The sequence below is a fragment of the Sus scrofa genome, chromosome 14 (genome assembly GCF_054392235.1).
Source record: "Sus scrofa isolate SSC_HxYL_T2T_F1_AM1 chromosome 14, Sscrofa_HxYL_maternal_Yorkshire_Landrace_v2.0, whole genome shotgun sequence".
In the NCBI taxonomy this organism is placed as follows: Eukaryota; Metazoa; Chordata; class Mammalia; order Artiodactyla; family Suidae; genus Sus; species Sus scrofa.
The window spans coordinates 84,238,713-84,265,378 of record NC_139396.1 but is presented as its reverse complement, the minus strand read 5'-3'; the positions used below and the strand labels follow the sequence as shown (position 1 = coordinate 84,265,378).

The 26,666-nt window shown below is 40.4% G+C and overlaps 1 protein-coding gene across 27 annotated transcripts in view; it reads right to left on the bottom strand.

Annotated features, from left to right (window-relative positions):
* BICC1 (BicC family RNA binding protein 1) overlaps window positions 1–26,666 on the bottom strand; it is a 335,849-nt gene that overhangs the window by 46,313 nt on the left and 262,870 nt on the right. For 22 of the 27 annotated variants that reach the window (XM_084996941.1, XM_084996940.1, XM_084996936.1 and 19 more), the window contains 6 exons: window positions 8,579–8,658; window positions 6,110–6,268; window positions 4,517–4,570; window positions 3,473–3,667; window positions 2,636–2,887; window positions 185–316 (listed from right to left, as the gene is read on the bottom strand). In XM_084996941.1, the coding sequence (XP_084853067.1) occupies window positions 185–316; window positions 2,636–2,887; window positions 3,473–3,667; window positions 4,517–4,570; window positions 6,110–6,268; window positions 8,579–8,658 (872 nt within the window). The remainder of the gene's footprint in view (window positions 1–184; window positions 317–2,635; window positions 2,888–3,472; window positions 3,668–4,516; window positions 4,571–6,109; window positions 6,269–8,578; window positions 8,659–26,666) is intronic. The other 5 variants (XM_084996939.1, XM_084996935.1, XM_084996954.1 and 2 more) reach the window with 1 other exon arrangement.

Below are 26,666 nucleotides of genomic sequence, written 5' to 3'. Positions count from 1 at the left end.
AAATGATCAGTGATGAATGTTACAAATTTATATGAAATAACTAAATATAACACATATATACATGATATATATTATATAGACTATTTAGCTCCAGGTACATGCAAATACACATTTATATGAAAATAAAACCATACAGAGCATGATATGATACATGGTTCTCTTTGGGTCCAGACCCTGGACCAACCTTGCTCGGCTGTTTTGGCTTTGGTTTAATACTGATGAAGACATCGAGCTGTTCCATCAACTGAGCAATGAACTGCGGATCGACTTCAATTTCCTCCTTCATATCAAACATCAGCACAAGAGGAAGACAACCCTAGGAAATGTCACAACACAAAGTGTGGGAGGTAAAAAGTTACTCACCCAATAGTTTTTTTTAATAATGATTTTAATTTTTTTCCATTATAGCTGGTTTACAGTGTTCTGTCAATTTTCTACTGTACAGCAAGGTGACCCAGTCACACATACACATATACGTTCTTTTCCTCACATTACCCTCCATCATACTCCATCATAAGTGACTAGATATAGTTTCCAGTGCTCTGCAGCAGGAAAAATACCCAATAATTTAACATGCCTACAGACAGCACAACCGTTTATAGCTTTAAAGAGGAAACCAAAGCATTAAAGCTAAATTATATACCTTTACAGAGCTTAGAAGGCTAGTGTGGAAATAATGTTGAGGGACAGAAACTATTTTTTGGAGGACAAAAACATGTCTTATATTTCTGATTCTTTGGCCCTGAATTTTTTCCTACTGTCCACTTTGGAAGGTTTCTCCACTCTCTGACTTCAGTCTTCTTAGTGATGACAGAAACTAGATTCTCAACCACATCAAGCTAGCCCTAGCTCAAAGACTTACGGTGGTGGCTTTTTATCGTCTCCTGCATGAAAGCTTAACACATATCAGCATTTCAAAATCTCCACATTGCAGCTGGCTCTGCTTGTGCAATCACAGGTTTATGTGCCCACTCTTCCTCCAAGTTAGACCAGCCTCTTGTCTATCTTTCAAACAGCTTCTCTACATCCATATTTTCACTCAAAAGTCTTCTCCACCAACCCAAGTTCTAATTCTCTTCTGATCTTACCTCCTTTTTGGAGAAAACTGCTCCTGTTCCTTATTTTTTTCCCCTTTTTATAGCAGCACCCGTGGCATATGGAATTTCCTGAGCTAGAGGCGAATCAGAGCTTCAGCAACGCCAGATCTGAGCCATATCTGCAACCTATGCAGCAGCTTGCAGCAACCCAAATCTTTAACCCACTGAATGAGGCCAGGGATCAAACCTGCATCCTCATGGATACTAGTCAGGTTCTTAACCCACTGAGCCACAACAGGAACTCCTCCTGTACATTCTTTTAACTATCTCATTTTTTTTGGCACAGCAGGTTTAGCACTTTTTTTCCCTGATGCACCAGGTTCCATCTGGATAAGTGATGTTTGTATGGACAATGCTATTTTTTTTTTAAAAAAAGGTGCTTGTATTTAAAATATAAGTTAAAGCCTTTTAATTTATCCCTCCTTCATGTCTTTCATTATCATACAAAAATAACAGTATGTCTCATGCACGTCTGTATTTTTGGCTGGTATGATCAAAGTATGAATGTGAATTCATGGCTGCACATAATAATTGCGAAGTTCACTGAACTCAAAGTAATATCTAAAGAACTTGAAAGCAAAAAAGAAAATATGAAGAATGATCATAATAACCTTTGGATACAAATACGCTATCTAACTAGTGGCATATTAAAAGTAGCTTAGGTAAGCTTGGCACAAAAAAAATCATTCACAATAAAATTAATTTCTTAAAATTATATGTTATAATCCTTAATGACTATAATAAATTCTCATCTGTCAGAGGAATGGAATCAACAACATGAATCCGGATTTTCTGAAAGTTTCTCAAAAACAAATTCTGCAAGTTAATAATAGCAAAGGTCACGCCTGAAGCTTATGAATTCAAATGTCACTAAAGGTCTAGCCTGAACAGGAGACTACCATGGTGTTTTTAATAAGAATACTTGTGAGTCCACAGTATGTCGGTCCATTTTGTTACTACACATCAACCCACACACTAGGTTTTTAAATGAATGTAGAAAGGACAGAAATATTGCAAATTATAAATTGGAAGCAGTGGTAAATTATATAACTCAGATATTTTTCTTCAGTGCATGACACTCAAATTCATGGCTTAATTAGCATTTTTAAAATTGTGTCAGAGATTTATTAAATGTTCAAATGTTTCAGGCTCCCAAAATTTATGTCTTTGAGGGTCACATTTTAAAGACACTTTTTAATTTTTCTGTTTAAACAGAAGACTGTCTTTGTCAAATGCAAATACTACATGTCAGATTAAAATAACCACCTTTCACAAAATATAGCCAATTATTTCATTGTGACCGCTTCTGTGTTTAGTCTAAGTTACTGCAAGGAAATTACTCACCGATATAATGAAATTAAGTCTGTGAGGCACTATGTATCTACTTCTTTCACTTTATTTTCTTTTACCAAGAAACTTCCTTATTTGCCCAGGATTCCAAAGTGCTTCCAGAAATACCACAATGGTACAGTATGTGCAGCAACATAATGGTACCCAAAGAGGTAAGCAAGTTGGAGCATTCATTTCAGTAAACCTACCATGAGATACTGCCTTGCAAGACAGACAGACTCAATGGTGCCCTGGAGGTAGACGGTGGATTTCTTCTGTGGATTACTGGGATCAGGAAAGTGGATCTGAGCACCCGTTCTCTGCATGATATGTTTGATGTTGCTTCCATTTCGACCCATCATAAAGAGATGATGTTGAGCTGCAATGTCTAGCTGCGTGCTCACGGGAATGGCCGATGCCAAGCTCCCAGCAAGGTGTTCCAACAGCATGGCTGTTCCTTCCTATGAGGAAGGAGTGGGGGAAGAATAAGCCTCTAGAATAACCACCCACACGAAAGGAAAAGATTCTATTGCACTTCTCACAGCTATGGAAACATTCAACACGTTTCAAAAACGAGAACATAATATAAGAAAAAAATCCTGGAAAACAAATCAGTCCTAAAATCCTTTACAGATAAAATTTGCAAAAAAAAAAAGAATGGATGTATGTATATGTATAAGTGAATCACTCTGTTGTAGAGCAGAAATCACCACAATATGGCAAATCAACTACACTTCAATAAAACTTTAAAAATGAAAAAATAGGGACTTCCCATTGTGGTGCAGCGGAAACAAATCCGACTATTACCCATGAGGACGCAGGTTTGATCCCTGGCCTCGCTCAGAGGGATTCTGACTTGCTGTGGCTGTGGCGAGGGCTAGCAGCTGTAGCTCCAATTCAACCTCTAGCCTGGAAACTTCCAAATGCTGAGGGTGTGGCCCTAAAAAAGCAAAAAAGAGAAAAGAAATAGAGAAAAAAGAAATTAAAAAAGCAAAACTTGCAGGGTGTGTGCATCTACAATGTTCACAATTATCTAAATCACTTACCTTCAGAGCACTTGTGTTATTCTGAGACCCTCGAACTATCACAGTAGCACCATACATTCGGGACCGCTGTTTAAATGACACTGAAATGTTGTACGTTTGGGATATGTGCTGAATAGAGGGGGAATTAGGATCGGGCACTGGTTGAAGAATTCCAGCAATTGGTAGCTCAAACATCAGCACCAAAGGAAGCAGCTCCTAAAATGAAATTAAGAGAACCCAGAGCACAGCGTTAATTCACTGGACATTTAGAGAGGAGTGTAATTCACTCATTCTTTTTTCTAAAATTTTTTAGGGCTGCACCTGAGGTATATGGAAGCTCCCAGGCTAGGGGTCGAATCAGAGCTGTAGCTGCCGGCCTACGCCACAACCACAGCAACTCGGGATCCGAGCCACATCTGTGACCTACACCACAGCTCATGGCAACACAGGATCCCCAACCCACTGAGTGAGGCCAGGGATCAAACCCGCATTCCCACGGATACTAGACAGATTCGTTTTCATTGAGCCACAACAGGAACTCCTAATTCATTCAATCTTTTCTGAAGATAGAATTTTTTTTCTTTTCAGCCAAGTCCATGGCATGTGGAAGTTCCCAGGCCAGGAATCAAACCCAGGCCACAGCTATCACCCAAGCTGCTGCCGTGACAAAGCTGGATCCTTAACCCACTGCACTGTGAGGAAACTCCTGAAGATGGAATTTTAAAACATGAAGCTTTTATTACAGCCATAAGCTTGAGTAGACTATATAAAGTTTTTTAAATGAAAGGAGCCTTTTATGAAACCTGAGAGTTTGTAACTTGAAATGCCTGTGGTATTTTTCCTCAGGCATCTTTTTGATTCAAAATCATCAGAGGAACTGAGCCAGATAAAATCCAGAAGGTCTCTAACAAACATCTTCCATACATTAAAATAACTTTTGTCAGTATGTCCTACATGTTGAACATATGATTTGGTTATAAACTGATCAATTAGGATATTTGTATTGCCTTACAATGTAAATCTCACTGACATGGATTTACAGTACTAAGAGGAATAAACAGTTACCCGAATTCTAACTCGGGCAGATTCTACTCCTGCTGGTTGTCCTGCTATAGATACCTACAAAAAAAAGAAAGAAAGAAAGAAAGAAAACACAGAGTTAGATTGATTGTAATTGAACCCACATCTGCTTTTCCACTTATCTACATCCTCACTACTCAAAAAGCAATTCAGGACCGAACAGCATTGCTTTTATCTGGGAGTTTGTTAAAAAATGAAAGATGGAAGGCATCCACCTGAACCTAGACCGACTTAATCAGAATTTGCATTTTAAGGAGGTCTGGTGATTTGTGTCAACTGATCTACATCACCTCCTGGACGTACCTAAAACCTCACAGTCCCCACGAGGCTATCCTGCCCCCTTCATAATTTCTCTTTTGTTTAAACTCTCTGCCTATGAGATGGACACCAATGTGCCACGATACTATTGCCCTAAGTTCTCAAAATAATAAACCTCTTTATGCTGTTGCTCCAACAGCCCTCTCCTGGGATCTCTTGGGCTTTCCTATGATCCATCAACTAGAGAATTTTACTCTTGGCCTTAGGGCTGGGGGTGGGGCTTCAGGACAAGACATTCATGGGCCACGCCTGCCACACTGCCATCAAATATCTTGATTACTACTCCTGCTTCTTACCACGGATTTCTATCTAGTTCCTGTCCCACTTTGCTCTGAGAAAGGACTTCATCTTATTCATCTTTGCAGCCAACAGAATTCTAGTACTGTGATCAGAGGAGAGAAAATCTCCAAACAACCCAAATTATGCTATCTGCTCTTCAGGTAAGGGTTTTCATGGAGACAGGTGAATTCCATTTGTTTCCAAACACAAGAACTACAAAAAATGTGTATAGGAGTTCCCGTCGTGGCTCAGTGGTTAACGAACCCTACTAGGAACCATGAGGTTTCAGGTTCGATCCTTGGCCTCGCTCAGTGGGTTAAGGATCCAGCATTGCTGTGAGCTGTGGTGTAGGTCGCAGATGTGGCTCCGATCCCGCATCGCGGTGGCTCTAGTGTAGGCCGGCAGGTACAGCTCCAATTAGACCCCTAGCCTGGGAACCTCCATATGCCGTGGGTGCGGCAGTAGAAAAGGCAAAAAGACAAACAAAAAAAAAAAAAAAGAAAGAAAGAAAAAATGTGCATAAAATAGAAACACAATTCAGTCCACGTGAGGAAGGTGGACACCCCCTTTCAGAAGGTGATCTGGGGTAGCCTGCAGGACCACCTGGGTGAGGCTGCAGCCAAAATTCCAGCAATGGACAGGTGCGTGGACAAGGCAAGCTTTCAGGTCCTTTCCTAACTCATAGGCCTTGGGCACCCTTCCACAGGGACTTTGATTTATGTCACCATGACATTCTGCCCTCTCCTCTATCAACCATTGGGGGATCAAGAATTTATGGTTCATCTACAGCTCATCTCTTAAAAAAAAAAAAAAAAAAAAAAAAAGAGCAGAGCCCTGGCCATCTCCTTAGAAGGGGACATGCGATCCACACCACCTGCCTTCTTCACCATCACTCCTGTTCTCAGCTCCTAAAAAAACATGCATACAGAACACTGAAGTTCTAATTCATTCTGTAAAAGTTCACGGGAAAAGACAAAGCACCTGGTTGCTTTTTTCTGCTTGGTTATTCCTGTTGGAATCTGGAAAGTGGATGTGGCATCCTGTTTCTTCCATCACCTTTTTGATATTGTTGCCACCTTTGCCGATGACATGAGAATGTTCGGTATGTGAAACATCCATCTTCAAGGTGACCCGATTGCTCTACGTGGAAATAATGTATTATTTCTTGATGTACCAAAAATACAGGAACAACTCCTAAAAACACTTTTCCTCCAAAGGAATAAGATTCATGAAAAGTGACCCAGTGAGAAAGCTTACCGATTTCTTAAGATCATCTTAATCTATAAATTTTTCAATTTCTATTTTTCTTTGGCTAATAAAAATATTTTTTCAATTAAAGACACATTTGTCAGGAGAAATAGAGAGATATACTCTTTACCAGGATAACTTTCTGGAAAGTAGTATTTAACTAAAACTAGGCACAATTATAAATAAGTTACTCCTTTTTTTCTTTAATAGATATTATTCATGAAACAATACAAATAACTCAAAACAGATGAAAACATTAGTAGAAAGCTGAACAATGATAGAAAACTAGAAATAAAAGTAAAACTCTCCCATCAGGCAGCCACAAGTCTGTTTTCCAAGTCCATGATTTTCTTTCCTGTGGAGAGGGAGGGAATGGGAGGGATCGGGAGCCTGGGCTTATCAGACAGATTTACAGGGAGATCCTGCTGAGTAGCATTGAGAACTATGTCTAGATACTCATGTTGCAACAGAACAAAGGGTGGGGAAAAAAATGTAAATGTAATGTATACATGTAAGGATAACTTGATCCCCTTGCTGTACAGTGGGAAAATAAAAAAAAAAAAAAAAAAAAACCTCCAAACTCAGTTTAAAAAAAGTATTTACAAACATTTTCACAACTCCTCTATTACCATATGTCAAATTTTACAAAGTAGATCTATTATTCTTGCTGGTAGCAAGGAGTGAGGTACACATCACAAAGTATACATCTCTAGCAGTAAAATGGCTTAAGTAAACTTGTAGACAGTGTAAGATTAGTGATATTAAAGCAAAATGTAAAATTCTAAGATGCAGTGAATAACTGCAGTCATAGGAGTCCATGTATTTAATTTGGGAAAATTTAGTGTGATAAAATTATAAAGACTGACATGAAAATTCTTTCTCATTTACAAATTTGCTATTGAGGAACTCTTCAGTCCTTACACAGTAAAATTAAAAAGTCAAAATACACAAGGATGTTCAGAAAATCAACAGCGGCACATCTTCTGAATTCTTAAACTTTAAGTATATATCCAGCAAATACTTTGGTTTTGAAACTTAGTTCTTCTTTTAGTTAACCTCTACAAAGAGGAAAACTAAATATTCTTTTGGGGGATATTCTAAAATCGTTAATAGTAATTATAAGGTGAATAATGCTTAAAAATGTAAAAAAGAACAATGGCAACAACAAAAAGGAACAAGAAAAGAAATAAAGAGGAAGAGATCAGAAAGCATTTCAATGAAATAGCAGGTGGCAAAAACACAGTAGTTAAGTACCAGACAGTCTGGCTTGGAATCCAGGGTCCCCACTTACCAGCTATTAGATCCTGTGCCAATTCCCTAACATCTCTGTGCTGAGTTAGTTGTGAGGATTAAATTAATATTTGTAAAGTGTGCAGCTAAGTGTCTGGCATATAGTAAGTGATTTAGAAGTGTTTATTAAAATAAATTCTCACAAATACGTAAAATTTTTATATATTTTAGTTTCTCTGTTGTCTCTCTCTACAGTATTTGGTAAAGAGAGATAATGGAGCAGACAAATTGTCAAATTTCATGCCATCACACACACATAGCTATACAGAAGATTATTCTGGTTTGCTACTGGCATCATAAAGGCAAATATGCAGTATTCCCATTGTGGCTCAGCAGTAACAACCCGACCAGAATCCATGAGGACCCGGGTTCAATCCCTGGCCCTGCTCAGTGGTTTAAGGATCTGGCATTGCCATGAGCTGTGGTAAAGGTCACAGACGTGGTTCAGATCTGGCATTGCTGTGGCTGTGGCGTAGGCCAGCAGCTGAGGTTCCGATTCGACCCCTAGCCTGAGAACTTCCCTTTGCCACAGGTACGACCCTAAAAAGACAAAAGAAAAAAAAAGCAAATAGGCTAATTCCTGCAATCTTTATTACTCACTCTGTACTAATCAATATCTATTTCTGAAAATGGTAGTATATATACATATGTGTGTGTATATATATATATATATATATATGTAGAGAGAGAGAGAGAGAGAGAGAGAATGCTTTTCAATTACCCAGCATGAAAGAACCTATTCAAATTTTAAACAGGACTTTTACATCCACTGTAGAATCACACGTGCTTATTTTAGAACCCACCATTACTTCCTCCTGGTTTTTCTTCTCCAAATGGTTCTTGCATAACAGCATGAAGCAGCCCTTGCAGAGACAAGGTTCTGACCTCTGAGTGTCCTTAACATTCACTTACTTTTGTGTCTAGGACAGACATGATCATTTCCTTGGCTTCCTTAACATCTTCTTTCTTTCCAGAAACCTTAATGTGGGGATCTATAAGAAACCAAAAACAAAAGGCTCACATGAAACCCCCAAATTCTGTTTTAAAACTGATGTTACAATATAAGAAAAGAGATTCCATAATAAAGTCAGTATTTCATTCATTCTAGGTATGTTGTCACTGTAATGACACCAGAAAGAGGGAAAATACCCAAATTATGCCTTATCTATGCTTTTTTTCCTTCTGAACACTGGCTAACCCGTTTTAAGTTAATTGCAAAATAAATATATCATATAATTATTTTTTAAATAAGTGAAGGGTCTATTATTGTTTCATCTCCTGCTACATTCCAGCCCCTGTTCTAAGGCTTAAAATGCACTGACTGTTTTCATCTATACCACAGGTTTTTGAGGTTGTTTGCAGAGAAAACTAAGGCACAGGGCACTTTAATAACTTGCCCCGGAAAACCACTCAGGGCTTGTTTATTATGATCCAATGTCTTCCAACTCTGGATGCATATTTTATGGGATAACTTAAAAGATATCCTTATGGTTTAAGGTTGACAGGAAAAAAAAAAAACTTGATCTTCATTCAGGAATATTTAATATTTATTCAGAATTAGTATTAAAGGAGATCCCATTATGGCGCAGTGGTAATGAACCCGACTAGTATCCATGAGGATGTGGGTTCAATCCCTGGCCTCACTCTGTGGGTTAAGGACCTGACATTGCCATGAGCTGTGGTATAGGTCACAGACATGGCTCAGATCCCGTGTTGCTGTGGCTGTGGTGTAGGCCGGGGGCATCTCTGATTCAGCCCCTAGCCTGGGATCTTCCATATGCCACACGTGCGGCCCTAAAAAGAAAAAAATTAAAGAATTAGTACTAAAGAAGTGACAAAATATATTCTATGTCTATTGTTTATTACTGTCAGAGAATGCTATCCAAGAAAACCTTCATTCATTCAGCAAATATTTTCTGAACTTCTGCTATGTACCGGACACCATTCCAGGGGCTGGGGATGTATTAGTGATGAAAAAAGACCCTTCTTCTTCACATGGAGCTTACAGTCTTGTACAGGGAGGCAAAAATCAAGCAAATAAATAAATGAGGAGTTCCTGTCATGGCTCAGTGATTAACAAATCCGACTAGGAACCATGAGGCCTCGCTCAGTGGGTTAAGGATCTGGCATTGCCATGAGCTGTGGTGTAGGTTGCAGACATGGCTCAGATCCTGCGTTGCTGTGGCTCTGGTGTAGGCCAGTGGCTATAGCTCCGACTGGACCCCTAGCGTGGGAACCTCCATATGCCACGGGTGCGGCCCTGGAAAATACAAAGAAAAAAAAAAATGACAAAAAAGGACAAATAAATAAATAAATGAACTAGTATATTAAGACATTTAAGTGTTACCAAAAAAAAAAAAAAAAAAAAAAAAAAAGAAAAGAAAAGGAAAACCAGACAAAGGATCAGGAGGACCAGCTACAGGAAAGGGCAGGGGCCTTAGGCCTCACTGAAAAAATAAGGCTTAAGGGAGACAGGCAGCTGGCCAAGCCGGGATCTTCCAGGTGCCGGGAGACCTCGGCACCAACTCCTGGGTGGGATGTGCCGCTTGGGTTTTCTCTTTCATCAGGTTTTCTCTTTCATCAGGTTTTCAAGTCTCCCCAGCAACCTAGGTGTTTTACTACTGTACAGGTCAGCCTGACAGAGACTGAGATCCTCCTGGGGTAGCTGAACATTCTAGACCATTAGCTTTAGTGATAAAGCCAAAGAACCCAGAACTTATCATCGTCACCATCGCCACGATTAATCACAGCAATCTTACTGACTGCCTACACAACACGCTGCCTTCTCTGCTAAGTAGACTTCATTTGCTCAGGTCAACGGCAGAGTCGGCCAGTGTTTGCCCAGCAACGTTCACAATTAGCAAGCAGTTCCGCCTGAGACCTTCTAAACCAGGGTAAACTAGGATAAGACATTTAAAGGACCCGGTGTAGAATTTATCAAAGTACACATGCTTCCTGAAATTGTGGTCTACCCTCCCCAGCTCCACCTACCTCATAGTCAACAAGGCTATGATTTACAAGGTGTGATAGAGAGAGAGAGAGAGAGAGACATGAAGGATGGGAAGAAGGAAGAAATCATTTTCTGAAGCTACCCACCCACCAGCTCTAAGGAGCAGGATGGAGCAATCGCAGCTCAGGAATGTGTCTGGCCTCCTGGGGAGACCTCCCCACAGCTGTGCTTAATTTGAGTCCCTGCCATCACCTCCAGCCACCACCCGCTCCCAGACTGTCTCTCTGGGGTGGCTGCTCTTGCCTTAGGCACTTCCCTTTAGCCCATTCATTAATCCCTCCTCTGACACTGTGAAAGGGACATTGTGAAGATCAAAGACCTTAAGGTTGGTTAAAATGTTCTAAAACGTTTTAAGTCTCAGGAATTATAAGGTGAGGAGCCTAAATACAAGTAGGGCAAAATGGATGTGCAACTACCACAAGCTGAAGAGCCTCCACGCCACAGCTGTGAGATGTGTTCACACTGCTTGTTCCTCAACGCATCTTAACAGAGGCCTTCTTTTTTGTGTAAGACTCTCACCACCTTTAACATACTTATGCAAACAAATGTTCTCTTGAATAATTCTTATTATATCCATTACAACTCCTAGAGGCAATATTTACATAAAGAGCTGTCTATGTCCAAAACTTTGGGCTCAACTATCTTGCACTTGCATTTGAATTACCATAGGCTGACGCTGATACGACTGTCTACTAAAAATGCTCACTCCTGCAGTGGGGGATTAGAGCCTGGTGTGTCTCAAACATGCTTGCTTATCAGACTCACTTGCCACAATATAGGTTCCTGAATCTCCAGAACCTGGCAATCGGCATTTTGTTTTCCCAAGGGATTCCTAAATCAAGTACTGGACACAGCAGCTTAAACCACATAAAAAATGTAACTTCGGAGTTCCCGTTGTGGCACAACAGAAACGAATCCAACTAGGAACCATGAGGTTGTGGGTTCGATCCCAGGCCTCGCTCAGTAGGTTAAGGATCCGGCGTTGCCGTGAGCTGTGGTGTAGGTTGCAGACACGGCTCGGATATAGCATTGCTATGGCTCTGACATGAGCCAGCAGCTGCAGCTCTGATAGGACCCCTAGCCTGGGAACCTCCATATGCTGCAGGTGTGGCCCTAAAAAGCAAAAAAAAAAAAAAAAAAAGTAATTGTAATCATTTATGTACCAGTCAAGAATATATAGCATAAAACACTTCTATAGGGGAAAAAAATGTATTTTCTCACAAAATAAATTAACAGTAAGTATTGCGTGGTATGAAATCTGAAAACTTTACAGGCTGGATAATCACATTAAAATTCCTGTGTATCTGTAGAGGGGCAGGAAACCTCAGATCCAGTTTAAGAAGGAATTTGATTTTCCACCATCTCTACATCAACGGAACAATAAACAAAATAAAAAGCAAAAGCCTCAATTAAAAAAAAAAAAATCCCACATTTTATGTAGTGAAAAAGCACCATCTTTCACATGAAGGGAACCTGTGAAAGAGCCCATCTAGTGACCAAAAGTGAAAGAGCACCATCTAGTGACCAAAAATATCAATTAAAGATGCACCCACAGCGACACAACACTGTCATCATCAAACTGTCTCCAGGACTCAAATCAACAATTGTTAGGAAAATGGTTCTTTAAATAACCAGGTCTCCTATGTGCGGAGAAACACAACAAAACTCTGGCTCAGAGTGCCAACGTGGCCAGTGGTACTGTATTTTCCATTCCCTCTTGGTTCTGGCTGAAAAAGCATGTACCGGATGTGGGCTCTTATTTCAGGTTGAACCTAATGCGCTCATCTCAAATCCTGAAATATGATTCCCTGCTCTCAACGAGTGTTTTACAGTTTCCCGTCCTAGCTTGTCCAGGTAACACCACAAGGGACAAAGCTTTCATTCAGACCCATCCTGGAAATACTTGATGGAGAGAAGAAAAATCAAAGTAGGAACCATATTAATAAACATAAAAACAGGACAAAGTCAGCTATGGAGAGTGATGGAAGATGGTGGAGAAATAGGAAATGAGTGTGCAGCCTCCCCACTCCCCAAAACTAACTGCTTTGAAGGACAACTCTAATTTGGGCATGGATGTTTTAAGATATTGCTCTCAAAAAAATACCGATGGCTGTACAATCAACCCTCAAGCTCTCTGAATGCAGGGCTTATCTTAACTGGTTGTGTAACTTTCACAGTGCCAAACAAGAAGCAGACACTCAGTAAACTGTTGGGGAAGAGAGGATGGCTCCCCTGTGTTTGGAGATGGACAAATACGGGCGGGGGTGGGGAGAAATGGAAATCTGTGGCAAGAGTCTAAACCTCACATCCAAGATGACCATGGGTCCTGCACTTCCCAACATAATTTTGATTTCAAATACTCTGATCTCAGTACCTCCATACAAATACAGAGAACTGTCAGATATGCATCCAGATGTTTGGTTTTTAGATTCCTGCCCCATCAATCTGCTTACATTTCTCTGGTGTCATCCTATGGAAGAGGAGAAAACCAGACTGTGATCCAACCTTCAGTAGGTGCCATGGGGCTGTATGGACATGGGCATGATGTGGGTATTTCATATGTGTACCCTGCAAAAAAGCTAAACCAGGCAGCAAAAAAAAAACCAAAAAAAACAAAAAAACAAAAAAAAAAAGGTTTTTTATGACTCCATGTGGAAATTCATAAAGACTTGATAAGACAACAACTGTTTTCGTAAGAACATGCTACAAACCATATCTTCAGAAAGATAAATATTTCAAAGAGTTGGGATGCTTATGTGAGCTTAAGTTATGGTTTTAAAAGATTATCTCTTGGGATTCTGGTTTCTCCTCTCTGGTTTTCCATCCTTGGAAACAGTCCCATTCCTGGAAACATTAGTGAATATTTTATTGTCTTTCCCTTCTCTCCTCAAGCTTAAACCTCCTTTCCATCTCATTCCTATCCCACCACAAAAATCTACCAAAAATACTCATGTCAGCCATTTCATTGCATCTATTATGCTACAGAAAGTAATGTGCTATTGACACAAGATGAATTTAAGCCACCCATGTTTCACCAATGATGTTTGTAACCACTTTCCTGCCGCCATGGTTGAGTGCTGTTGAGTGAAACGTTCAATCAGAAAAATTCAAAGCAGTGCTTTCATTCTTAGCATTCTCTTGGAGAAAAACAAAGGCAAATCCCTTGGCTGACGAACCCCATTTCTCCCGCCCGAGACACCCCAAAATAAAAGACAACATATTATAACCATGTTTTTGTTTATACAAAGAAGTTCTATATCAAGGCCTAAAATCAGGATGGCTTTTGGTACATTCATACATATAAACAAAACTGACAAACTGGCCTTAAATCCAGAAGAAAACATCAGTGGCCAGAATCCACTTTCTTTTGGCTTTGAGCTCTTTTCCCTTTTATGTCGTGTTCTTCCTAAAGAGTCTTATTAGCCTTTAAACCTGTGTAACCAAGGACAGTGGCTGGGGCCGGGTCTGTCAACACTGTTAGGAGTGGTGGGTGTTGACAGGCAGAGAATTTCAACTTCCTCTGAAATGCCCTCCAACCATTAGGAATATATCCACCGTTGGCAAGTAGCTCCAAAGTAGGAATGGCCAAATTTTTTTGTAAGGAAGACTTTGGCTCTAGGGTAAGAATTTTGTCAAAGAGCCAATATACATCAAATCTCAGAAAAAGCCCTCCACACCTCCAGGGCACTGGCTGACCTGGATCACACATGGAGATGCTGGGAAAAGCCAGCCAATACCACAGGGAAGGTCTCAAGTTTCCTCTACCTCAGCTACAGATTTCCTTCACGCTGTGGGGAAAACATGGAGGCTCTGCTGTGATACTGGGTTCTGAATCCCAATTCAGCACCCAGAGCAATAAAAGCTCTATTACCTTGGAAAGGTCATTGAATCTCTGGAGTACGCTTTCTCCAAATAATAATAATAATAATGGAGTTTGGTCAGATCATTTTTACACCTTCTTGTAAATCTAAATGTCTTTGGTATAAAGCAGTACTATCAGGTCCTTAAATAAAACTAACCTCATAAAAACAGATTTATTTTCCTTTTTTTTTTTTTTTGGTATCTCATTATAAGTGGCTCACACCAAAGACACCACCATCTAAAATGTTTCCAGGAAACTTGGGATACAAGAAGTAAACCCAAATACGTCTGAGTCAGCCATCTGCTTCTGAGTGGAGGAAGACTGGCCTTAGAACCCTGGTGACAGAGCCATACTGGCTTCAGATGGCAGCTCAGGCTTTCCTTCTGTTTTTCATAGGCTAGGTATGTGGAATTGTATATCAAAGTAGATGAACTTCAGTGGTCCCCCCACTGGCAGCTCCTGTAGAAGGTGCTTGTAGGCATAAAACACATGCAGTGACAACCCCATGCAGAGATGGGATCCTACCAAGCCCTGTTTGAACCATGTTACAGTTCAAAGTAAGAAACCGTCCAACACATCTGCTATTTTGATCACTTTTCCTTTAGGCTGGAAAGTCACTTTGCTGATCAGCAAAAGTGAATTAAACTGGCCACAGCCCATATTATTCTGTGAAACTAAAGAGTTTCCCTCTGACTTCTTGAAAAATAGGCTTTCCTTTTTAGACAAAAATGTTATATGGGTCAAATAATATACCAATATCACATTTTTTGGAAGTAAAAATATGTACCTTATCAAGCGATAGGGCAAACCTGAACTGACACATGAAACCTAATTGGAAATGACTGTAAAAGAACCAAACAGAGTAACAGGAAGTCAATGCACTTTAAGCTTATTTCATAGCCAGTAATATAGACTCCAGATCCTTTCAAGGAATGCTCTTTGACAAGAATTCCAATAAAATGAGAATAAAGGGCAAGGAGTATATTTGGACAGGGGGTGTAAGAGCCCAAGCTGTAAGAATTTAAGGCAAAATGTCGGTGAGCAGCCGAAACAGTCAGATAATATAACTTGAATTGAGAAAAAAATCAATTCACCTGTTGGAGACATTTCCTAAATGCCTATGTTGTTTTAGCTTAAGGTATAAGCTCATCCTTATTTACCTTATTTTAAAGCAAACAACAACAAGAACAAAAATAATCTCCTTACTAGTCAACTAGAAGAGAAGAGGGATGGACAGTGAGATGGGAAAAGCAAATGCATTTTAAATTCAAAAACCTCAAGTCTATTCCCCAAGTCCATGATAAATTTATAAAAAAAAAAAAAAAAAGAAAAATAAATAAATAAATAAATTCAAAAACCTAGTTTCCACGAGAAGAAAATGTTTCCATTGGGACCCACAATCAGTTTATACATCATGGTGCCCCTAGGTAACTTCCTGTCAAAATTCTTTTGGAAGAATGAAACCATGCTGAACAGAGAAAGTGCAGTGACATGACAATGGCATAGGTGACCAATGGCATAGATGACGCAGGCAAATCAAAAGACAGAAATCGTGGCAAGTTTCTCAAGATATTTTTCAGTTCAACTATTTGGTCGTGACTGGAGATGAAGCGTCCTCACCACTACTGTAAAGAACTCTTCAGGCAAAGTTCTTGCTAACAAAAGGAGAGGGTGTATTCACAGATCAGGATGGAGCGTATGGACCCTTTATTAAGTTGGAATAAAAGAGCTATCAGTTTGAGAAAATCCAAATCGAGCTGGAAGATATACCAGAGCTTTCACTCATGGAATACCAGCATTTCCAACAAAACCAGCAATAAAAGAGTTTCAAAACACAATGATAATACGCTGTTATAAATGTTCTCCACTGAGGTTTCAACTTTAGGAGGAAACAAGGCATAAGAGATGAAGGAGGTAAATTGGGCACATATTTCTTTTCTGTTAAGATTCCGATGTGCTTTATCAACACTATTTGTTTAATCAGAAACAGGGTTTTAGGGACTCAGCAAAAACCAAGAAATAATCTCAGAGAAAAACAATGAAATGCAAACAAAGTAAAAAGCAAACTGGAGGCATAACAGATGAGAAAATCAAGAACAGATGTATTTAAGGAGTGTGAGAACTGGAAAAGGGATAATGACCTTATTTTATAAACCATCTTATCTTATGCAGTGTAAACTGAACTCCAAGCATAAATGCCCAGTTGCCATTCAGGTAGAGAGGGAGGGAGGAAAAAATCCCAAGTGCAAGAGAAATCTAGCCTTGGAACACGAAGGGTGAACAAAGAAAAGTTAAAAACACAAGGCCTAACTCGACTAGTTTCTTGAAGCCTTGTGGCATCCGAGCTCGATACTCCAAAGATAAGGAAGAGGATTCTGAGAAGGAAAGGGAGAGTCAGCGCCAGAAAGAGATCTGGAATTGTCTGGATGGTTTGTACACAACAATTCGACAGTAAGCATGGTGGTGCCAGGTTACACCGGGGAGAACGTTCACTAGGTAGGAGCTACACATGGACAACTCTGCAATGGTGGGAACAAAGCCCAAGCCCCAGGGCATGACAAAAGCAATAATGCAGGGACCAAGGGTGAGGAAGGGGCACGTAAAAGCCGGCTGGACTGAATACCAGCCCCCTGGAGTGGATGCTCAGTGGTCCACTTGATAAAGGAGGGAGTGCTAAAGTGGGGATGGAGACTTCTTTGCCAGGAAAGCACATCCTCAGAAAACAGTCCTGAGATGACAGCAAGTTATGCAAGAACTTCCAGGAGCCAGAAGTGACTCATCTTCATTCTCTCTCCAAAGAATACTAGTGTTCACAGTGTTCGTGGCAGGTCCCAGCAAGACTCCCTGGGATCTAAACCCCAAATTCTGTAATCCGTGGCCAGGCTGGACTGTCCCATCTTACAACAGCTGGGGCCATTCATGCAACGTCTTAACACAGAACTGCTGGTGGCCGCCACAGGAAAGTGGCCACGCATTGAAGAGTTCACACCCGTTACACCAGGGAAGTCCTATAAATGAAGACGTGACCCTGTCACGCCACATTCACGGTCTCTTTTATTTCTGGCCTACTGAGAGAAGAAACGTCAAAAACTGAGACTGTGTCTTCTGAAGATATTTGAGACACAATGAAAGGTTCATGGAAGAAACAGCAAAACTCTTAGGAGTTCAGTTCTAAAGATAACTTACTAGCTTGAGACCAGCATTAAAATTCTCCACTTTTCTCATCTTTGTTTTAAAATCCAGTGAGCACGTTCTACAGATGATACCGGAGAGTAGGTAATTAGGGGTTTGTATGACTCTGGGCATTAAAGACCATTTTGATTGTATTCATGATCTCAAGAAAGTAATTTTCACAAAAAACAAAAGTACCTATTATCAGGTAAATGAGGCTGACCGAAAATTATTCTGAAAATGCCTATCAGCCAATCTTTTCTTCTTCCTCTGTCTACAGACCATTAATATAGGAACAATAGTCATACCTCTGTCTCCAACTTTGTATCATTCTGTATATTGTTTGTCTCTCATACTTTCTGGGTAACTGTTTCAAGTAAGTGGGAATCAAGGGTATGAATCTCTCAATCTTAAGAGATTTATATCTTGGGGGGGATAATTATCAAATAACATTAAAATGGTCCTTTATTGTTCTTAATATCCAAAGTTACCTTGAGGCCTATCAAGCTCTAAATCAGGATTCCCTAAACATTTATCCAAAGGTAATATTCCTGCTTAAATATCTTAAATAATGACAAATTTGAGAGTTCAGTGTTTTAAAACTGGCTTGCCTTTTGAGAGCAAGAATGGAGGGGCTTCTCATCAAAATCACATAAAATAGGATTTCCTGCGTGGCTCAGCAGAAACGAATCTGACTGGCATCCTTGGGGACAGGTTCGATCCATGGCCTCGTTCAGTGGGTTAAGGATCCGGTGTTGCCGTGAGCTGTGGTGTAGGTCACAGACGAGGCTGGCTCAGATATGGCGTTGCTGTGGCTGTGGCATAGGCCAGCAGCTGTAGCTCCGATCTGACCCAGCCCCTAGCCTGGGAATCTCCATGTGCCTCGGGTGCGTCCCTAAAAAGACCAAAAAAAAAAAAAAAAAAAAAATCACGGAAAATAAACATTACCTGACAAGGGTGACCAATCAGTCCTCCATCTCCTAACAAGAAATCTGATCTTCTTAAATAAATTTGTTTCCATAAAAGAACTTCTCTAGATCAAGGGGAAAAAAGAACCACTAAATGTCCCATGGGAAAATGGGCAAAAGACATGGATAGATAATGTAATAGAAAAATGGCCACTAAATACATAAACATGAACAAAATTCAACCCTACTAAATAATATTTTTATTTATAAAACTGGAAAAGATGTTAAACATCATAAGGCTAACAAGGATTTTATAGTTACACAAACTAACATGGTCTGGATGGAAAGTAAAATTAGGGCAAAATGTCTGGAGAGCAATTTGGAAATATTAATAAACACTCACAATATCATAGTTTCATTTTAAAGATACACATATATTCACTGATGGAATAAAAAGGAGAACAAGCAAATGGACAGTGATTATTTCTAAGTTAAAAGGTCATAGGTAATTTTTATTTTATTTTATGCTTCAGGCTCTTTTGTATTGCAGTATACCATGAAAAAGTATACATTTATAATGTGGAAAATCTATTCATACCTTAAAAGAAGGTTGTCTGGATCTTTAAAATCTGAAAGCAATTTGCTCCAATGACATCCTCGTACTTTAAAACAAAACGTATTTAAGTCGGAACTCTCTGTTATCCAAGCACGATGTTTCAAAAGAATTCTCTTAAAAATTGAGACCTTTAAAAATGTCAATAATTATGACAACAGTGCTTTCTCAATTAGAAAAGTTCCTTCTTTCTCATTTATGATTCTGTGACAGGCTTCTTGCCAGGCATTTTCTGAACTCTACCTCTTTTAATTTGTTGTGCCATTAACCCTTGATATTTTGTGAATATCCTTTGGCCCTGAACACAGACTTCCTGGTGAAACCAGAGCAAGACTATATAATGATGGGGTCAAATGCAATGGACAGGCACAGCTGGAGCAGAGTCCAAACAGTCTGCAAGGGCCATATGTTTATGGCCACTGCTAACTGCACATGGAATTCTTTCAAACATTTATGGCCACATCTCTCTTTTTCTTTAGCAATTGTTTCCAAAATAAATGGAAATAAGAACCATTCCAGTAGTGTGGGAGTACAGTGCTCTTTCTTGAAAGGATTCTCCCATGTGTCCCACCAGCCAAGGACACTTAGAAAAGTATGACTTAGAACAACAACAACAACAACAACAACAAAAGAAAAAAAAAAAAAAAAAGAAGGGAGTTTCTATCGTGGCTCAGTGGTTAACGAATCTGACTAGGAACCATGAGGTTGCGGGTTCGATCCCTGGCCTCGCTCAGTGGGTTAAGGATCCAGCATTGCCATGAACTGTGGTGTAGGTCACAGATGTGGCTTGGATCCCGCGTTACTGTGGCTCTGGCATAGACTGGCAACAACAGCTCCAATTAGACCCCTAGCCTGGGAACCTCCATATGCTGCGGGTGTGGCCCTAGAAAGGACAAAAAGACAAAAAAAAAAAAAAAAAAAGAAAGAAAGAAAGAAAGAAAAGCATGACTTACGTATCATCCCTCAGGGTGTGATTAAACCACTCATCAATGTAAGTAAATAATAACCTCAAAGGATGCTGCCCTCCACCCGCAACAAAGAGTTTCACCAGGATGGCAGTAATAGTTTCATCTTCTCAGCAGAGGAGTTCAAGAGTGGAAAATGGTACCTGGATATGGTCCAGCGGCCCCCACCCTAGGCCTGCTGTCTGTCTGTCCTCCACTCTGCTTTGTGCCCAGGAAGCTGAGCCAGCATGTCTGGGAGTAGCTCTGAGATTCCATGATGGGGACCCACTGGGCAGCCTCTTGCCACAGCCCCCTTCTCACAGTGCTCCCGTGATCCTCTGCCCTCCCCTCCACACCCTTCAGCCCTTGGGTGACCATGGCTTCCAACTATTGCCAGTTTTTGTGCCTCATCACCTATTAATAACTATTTGCTCATCCCTTCCCTCTGTCTACTCTAAGCACGTCCTTCATTCAAGTTTACTTAAATCATTTGGAGTTAATTCTGTTTTCCACCAGACTAAGACTGACAGGACACCTGTTCTACCAAGTCCTCCTCTTCTTTTGATGAGAAGATGAGACTGAAGTTGAGGTGGTGACATGGAGGACCCCACAGTCAGTACTCGTGCTATCTTGCTTCTCCACAAAACCATTAACTTTTAAAGGGTGACCTTACATAGGTTAAAAATTATATTCTTTAGGTCTTGACAGACATTTTTTGGAAAAGATCGATTTCTTTTGTTCTTACGGCTGCACCCACAGCACATGGAAGTTCCCAGACCAGGGACTGAATCTGAGCTGCAGCTGTGACCTACACCCCAGCTGCCCCAACTCCAGATCCTTAACCCGCTGCACCAGATCCTTAATCCAAGCCTCCGTTAGTGACCTGAGCCACTGAGGTCAGACTCTTAACCCACTGTGCCACAGCGGGAACTCTAAGATTGATTTCTTCTCATTGTTCAACACAAGTCAATTTCACTGCTACAGCAGAAACCCATAATAATTTTCTCTTTATTTTCTTTTTCTTTTTTATCCTCTCTCCCCCTCCTCCCTTCCACCCCCTATCTCTCTCCACAGGCTATGCAAATGCATTTTCATCATGTGGTCATGTTTACTCCGGAACATTACTGGAAATATCTTGGCACCTTCAGATGTTCCGTGATAAATGTGTTGTAATGTTTACAGGACCTTTGAGAAATATGCATGGATTCAGCAATACTTAAAAATTTCTTTAATATTTTCTTGGCTTGTATACAACTTTTACCTCTAAAGGCATTTGTTTACATGTTCCTCCCAAAACATACCATTGTAAATATATATCTACCTCTGTTCCAGGCCAACTTCAGAATTACAAAATTGGGGTTTCTGTAAAACACTGAATTAAAGTCAGAGTTTCTTACTGGGCAGGAGAGGTCTGCAGATTATTTTTGTTTTGCCTGTGAAGCTACTTATAATTACATTCAAAAACTGTGTACATATGCTTTGGCAAATTTTTTGGAATGGATCTACAGACTCTCAAAAAAGGCTGAAAGGGTTAAGAAGTCCTGGTCTAAGCAGTATGGAATTTTATCAAGGCACCTGGAGAGCATGTTTTAAAATATTCCAGGATTCAATGTTGGTTTCACATTACTGAAAGCTGGTATTTATTTTCTATTCTGAAATTCTCAACAATTATATTTTCGAATATAATTTCAGCCATTATATTTAAAATACAAATGCTAACCAATGACACCAAATTTGTGTTCATAATTGCTTTCTTTCAGTCATTATAAGAGACATAGGAGAAAATAGCAACAAACTAAGAATGGTAGGTCCATGAAAGGCCACACAAGTGAATCAAGCTACCTCTTTTTATAAAATTCCTACATGTTTATTAAGAGTAAAAATCCTCGAATTTTTATCATTTTATCATTTTTTATCATTTGGCTACAGAAATAGATCTTTCTTCAACAGATGATATGAAATCTTGTTTCAGAACCACTTCTACAGTTATATCAAAGAACTTCAGACCTGGGATTGGAACAGAATTCTCTCCTTCCTTCCTTCCCTTCATTAAGGTTCACTGAGAGCCCACGTCAGGCCAGGCACATCCTGGCAATGACAATGACACCATAGTCCCAGCCGTGTAGGTGACCACAGATTTTAAAACTTCCCACCCCCAGCCTGCTTTCTTCTCTGTAACGCTCCTCCCAAACTATCATCGGGACTGCCACATTTTTAGTGACAGAACATGTATTACTTTCCCACATGGAAAAAAATTAACCGTGAAAAATTATTCCCTTCAAACCATCCTTCTCATCATCATGATTCCCCAGCCTTACAGAATTAAAAGTGTGGACTATCGGCTGTGCTCTCAAGGCCTCATGGCTGGGACTACACGCAGCGGTTTCTCCTCCCCTTCCCTTCCTGTCATCCACCCTACAGCCCAACCTGGACACTCACCATTACACCAAAAGGTCTTATGCCCTCCCATCTCCATACCTCTGTGCCTGAAGCCATCGGACACTGCACTGTCCCCACTCTCAGCTCCACTGGCCAATCTGTGCCACCCAAGGTCAACCCAAGGGTCACGTTTCATCAGGTGCATCTCTGCTGGCTTCTCCCATCACTGTTTCCCCTCGAACATCCCCCTAGCACATGCTCCGCCATCATCCACACAGCCACGTGCTCCATCAGTCTGCAAGCTTCCTGAGTTGACAGGATACACATGTCGCCTTTCTAAACGCTCCATACAATAAAAGTTTACCGCATCTTAGAAAACTGCATCTTAGATAACTCGGCATTTCTCTAGAGGGACTGACGTTTGCTTCCTGAGTTTCTTACGCACATATCTCCTCCTCTTCCACACAGAACAGCCCACTCCCCTGGCACACCCTTCACAGCCCTTCAGACATTGGCACAGCCATCAGCTATGCTCTCAGTCGTTGTGTTTTTAGGCCATCACCCCTGCAGGTGTGCCCACACACAGTCGTGAGGATGCAATGATAGGAAGTGGGACAGCATAAAGAAGTGGGCTCTAACCTTTCCATCCTGCTGTTGAAACTGACAAAGCTGGCATTTCTACCAGCATAGCAGGCACATTGTGGCTGGTGCAGAGGCACTTTGAGTAACCGAAACCCCACAACTTTCTCCTATCAGCTGGTGTGACCTCTGTATTTCCCCTCCCTAGACTGTCCCAACAAGTGCAAACAACTTCTCTTCCTTTTACTATGGTTTTAATATAAATTATATTAAAATGTCTTTAACTCGCTTTATATTAGTATTTGGGGGGGGGGGCTGCTGTACCCACAGCTGGCAGAAGTTCCTGGTCCCGGGATCGAACCCACACTGCAGCTGTAACCATAGCCCAGCAGTGACAGCGCCAGCTCCTTAACCTGCTGAGCCACCAGGGAACTCCTGGATTTGTTTTTTAATGGGAAACTCATATTGGACTTAACATCATCATCAGGAAGAGACACGATAAACAACAGGATATCCTCTTATTCCTGGCTTTTTAGAAAAACTCATGTATGCAATTTGATAGTTGATCTGCTCATTTTCCCTCACATTTTTTTTTTCTTTTTACAGCCGCACCTGTGGCATATGGTCAAATCGGAGCTACAGCTGCCGGCCTACACCATGGCCACAGAAATGCTGGATGTGAGCCGCATCTGCAACCTACACCACAGCTCACGGCAACAGCAGATCCTTAACCCACTAAGCGAGGCCAGGGATCAAACCCACATCCTCACAGAGACAATGTTGTGTCCTTAACCAGGTGAGACACAACAGGAACCCCTGTTTTCGCTCACTTTTAAAGAATATTAGGGATGTACAACACAGCAGCATAATAACTCCTTAGTAAGGGCAGATTCTCTCTGCAGTTTGTAAAAAGGGTTACATTTGTGAAGAGAAAGGCAAGAATTAAAATGCAATGTATTCACTTTGCCATTACCTCACTGTTCCTCTCCAAAAAAAAAAAAAAAAAAAGGCAAAATATCAGATTAGATCATTATAACCACAATAGGGATTCTAAAACCTGGAAATCAATGAAGACTAATTCAGCACAAAACCATCACAGCTCTACAATTTATATTTTTCACAGCAGAGCCCCTTGATGATATTTGCAAATTAGAAAATATAGCAAAGGAGTTTTAGGCAAGATTTCTAAAAGTTAAATGAGGTCATATCTGCTAAATGTTATAAATGATTACTCAGAAAATTTTAGGAATTTTCATTTTGCAATTATAATTATAAACTTAACCACTGGTTTAGATAGCTTGGAAAAAATCTATAATAAAGACATTTACACTTGAAACTCCTTACAAGTTCAATTTTCAAAATCCTCCTTTGTTCATACTAATCAGTACAAAAGTCCCCAACCCACACTGCTTTATTTAATTTTTTTTTTAACTTTTTTTTTCCTTTGGTCTTTTTGCCATTTCTTGGGCCGCTCCCACAGCATATGGAGGTTCCCAGGCTAGGGATCGAATCGGAGCTGTAGCCGCCAGCCTACACCAGGGCCACAGCAACAGGGGATCCGAGCCACATCTGCAACCTACACCACAGCTCACGGCAATGCTGGATCCTTAACCCACTGAGCAAGGCCAGGGATCGAACCCGCAACCTCATGGTTCCTAGTCAGATTCGTTAACCACTGAGCCACGATGGGAACTCCTATTTAATATTTTGTACTTTACCGTTACTTTTAGGAATTTAGGTGCCAAATCTTTTTTTTTTTTTTTTTTTGACACACCCATGACATGTGGAAGTCCCCGGGTCAGGGACTGAACCCACACCACAGTAGCAACTCAAGCGACTGCAGTGACAATGCTGAGCCCACTGAGCCACCAGGGAACTCCTAGGTGCCAAATCTTAAATAGCCTCTTAGCTTCCTAGCTGCTAAAAGATACACCTGATACATTGTTAGTGAAGTAACATATATGATGAAGGTGAAGCCTCAAAAAGCTATCAATATTCACAAAAATATTTTCCAAAGGAAAAAACAAACAATTATTGAATTCTCAAGTTCAAAACTGTTCCTATATATACAGTTGGGCCAACACTAGGTCAGAGAATACTAGTTAAGAGACAGAGATAAGAAATTGAAAATGAAAGCAAATATGTGACCTGGTACATATTCATAATGGTATAAAACCCTTCCCTAATGAAATATGGGCATGAAAGACAGGACTGTTTTGAAAACGATGAGGTTTTATTGTTGATCAAGATATCATTAGCTCCTTCACTGGATAACTATGAGACGATCCAAATTTTATTATGCTTTATATAACAAATAAAAATGTATACGATAAGGAAGTGAAACATTTTCTGGCACTCACACTCAATTACCCTCCCTATTCCACGTTCAGGGAGCAATGAAATTTGCAAATACCCATAAGGGTCATTCTTCTCCTATCTTATTCCAAGCTCCAGCTGTCTTGCCAGTCAGTGTCACTGCCAACCCTCACTGCTCCCATCCCCTGGCCCTAGATCCAAGGCTAGATTTGGCCTTAAATCTGATTCACAGATTATTAGTTCTTGGAACATAATGCAGCGTATATCACCCCTGTGACTACCAGACATGGAACAGCAATATGATTGGAGAGCAGAACTACTGTTGGGCCAGGAATGAGCGAGATCTTCAAACCTGTGGGAGGCAGCTGGGGGCGGGGAGTGGAAATGTGGAGCTGACTTGGAACTGAGCCAAAAGGGGATATTTCTGTGCTGCATCCCATAACACAATGCATACTCAAATGTTACTGCAACTGGAAAGATTTCATGTGCCCTGTGGACTAACTTTATTGTATGCCTAGAAGAGGGATGCGACTTAGATTCCCTGGCAAGCGTTCAACAGACCTACCCTTCTCTGTAACACCTGCTCCTGTGGATTAAATTTTAACAGAGGTTTTTCTGGAAGAGGCATCAGCTTTTCTGACATAAGTACTAATAAGGACAGAAGCATGAAAAGTACCCTTTTCTCCTTCTGAGCCCTTAATCTTAGAATTCAAAATATTAGTTAAAAAAAGGTTAGACTGCTTCATTTGTGCTCTGGCCTATCCAGAATTGCTGCTGAGGTACGTTTTCATATCTTCAGAGTTCCCTGGTGACTCAGTGAGTTAAGGAGCTGGTGTTGCCACTGCTGTGGTGAGGGTTGCTGCTGTGACGTGGGTTCAATCCCTGGTCCAGGAAATTCCTTGTGCTGTGGGTATGGTAAAAAAACAAACAAACAAACAAACAAACAAACTTAAAATAGCAAGGGGATTCTTGTGTACTTGACAAAGAACATGCTTCAGGATTCACACTGGGAGTTTATTATGTGCAACCTCATTAATGTGAACGTCACTCCTTCACAGTATGAAAGGCCTGAGCTAGGCTGGGGTTTACATTTACCTTGCAGAAGAAAAAAGTGCTTAATAAGTAAATAAATGTAAATTAAAATGTTTGGGCAACAGAAATGCTATTCAAACACCATCAAGTCCTTAGAAGCCAAATGTATACATTTTAAACCATATA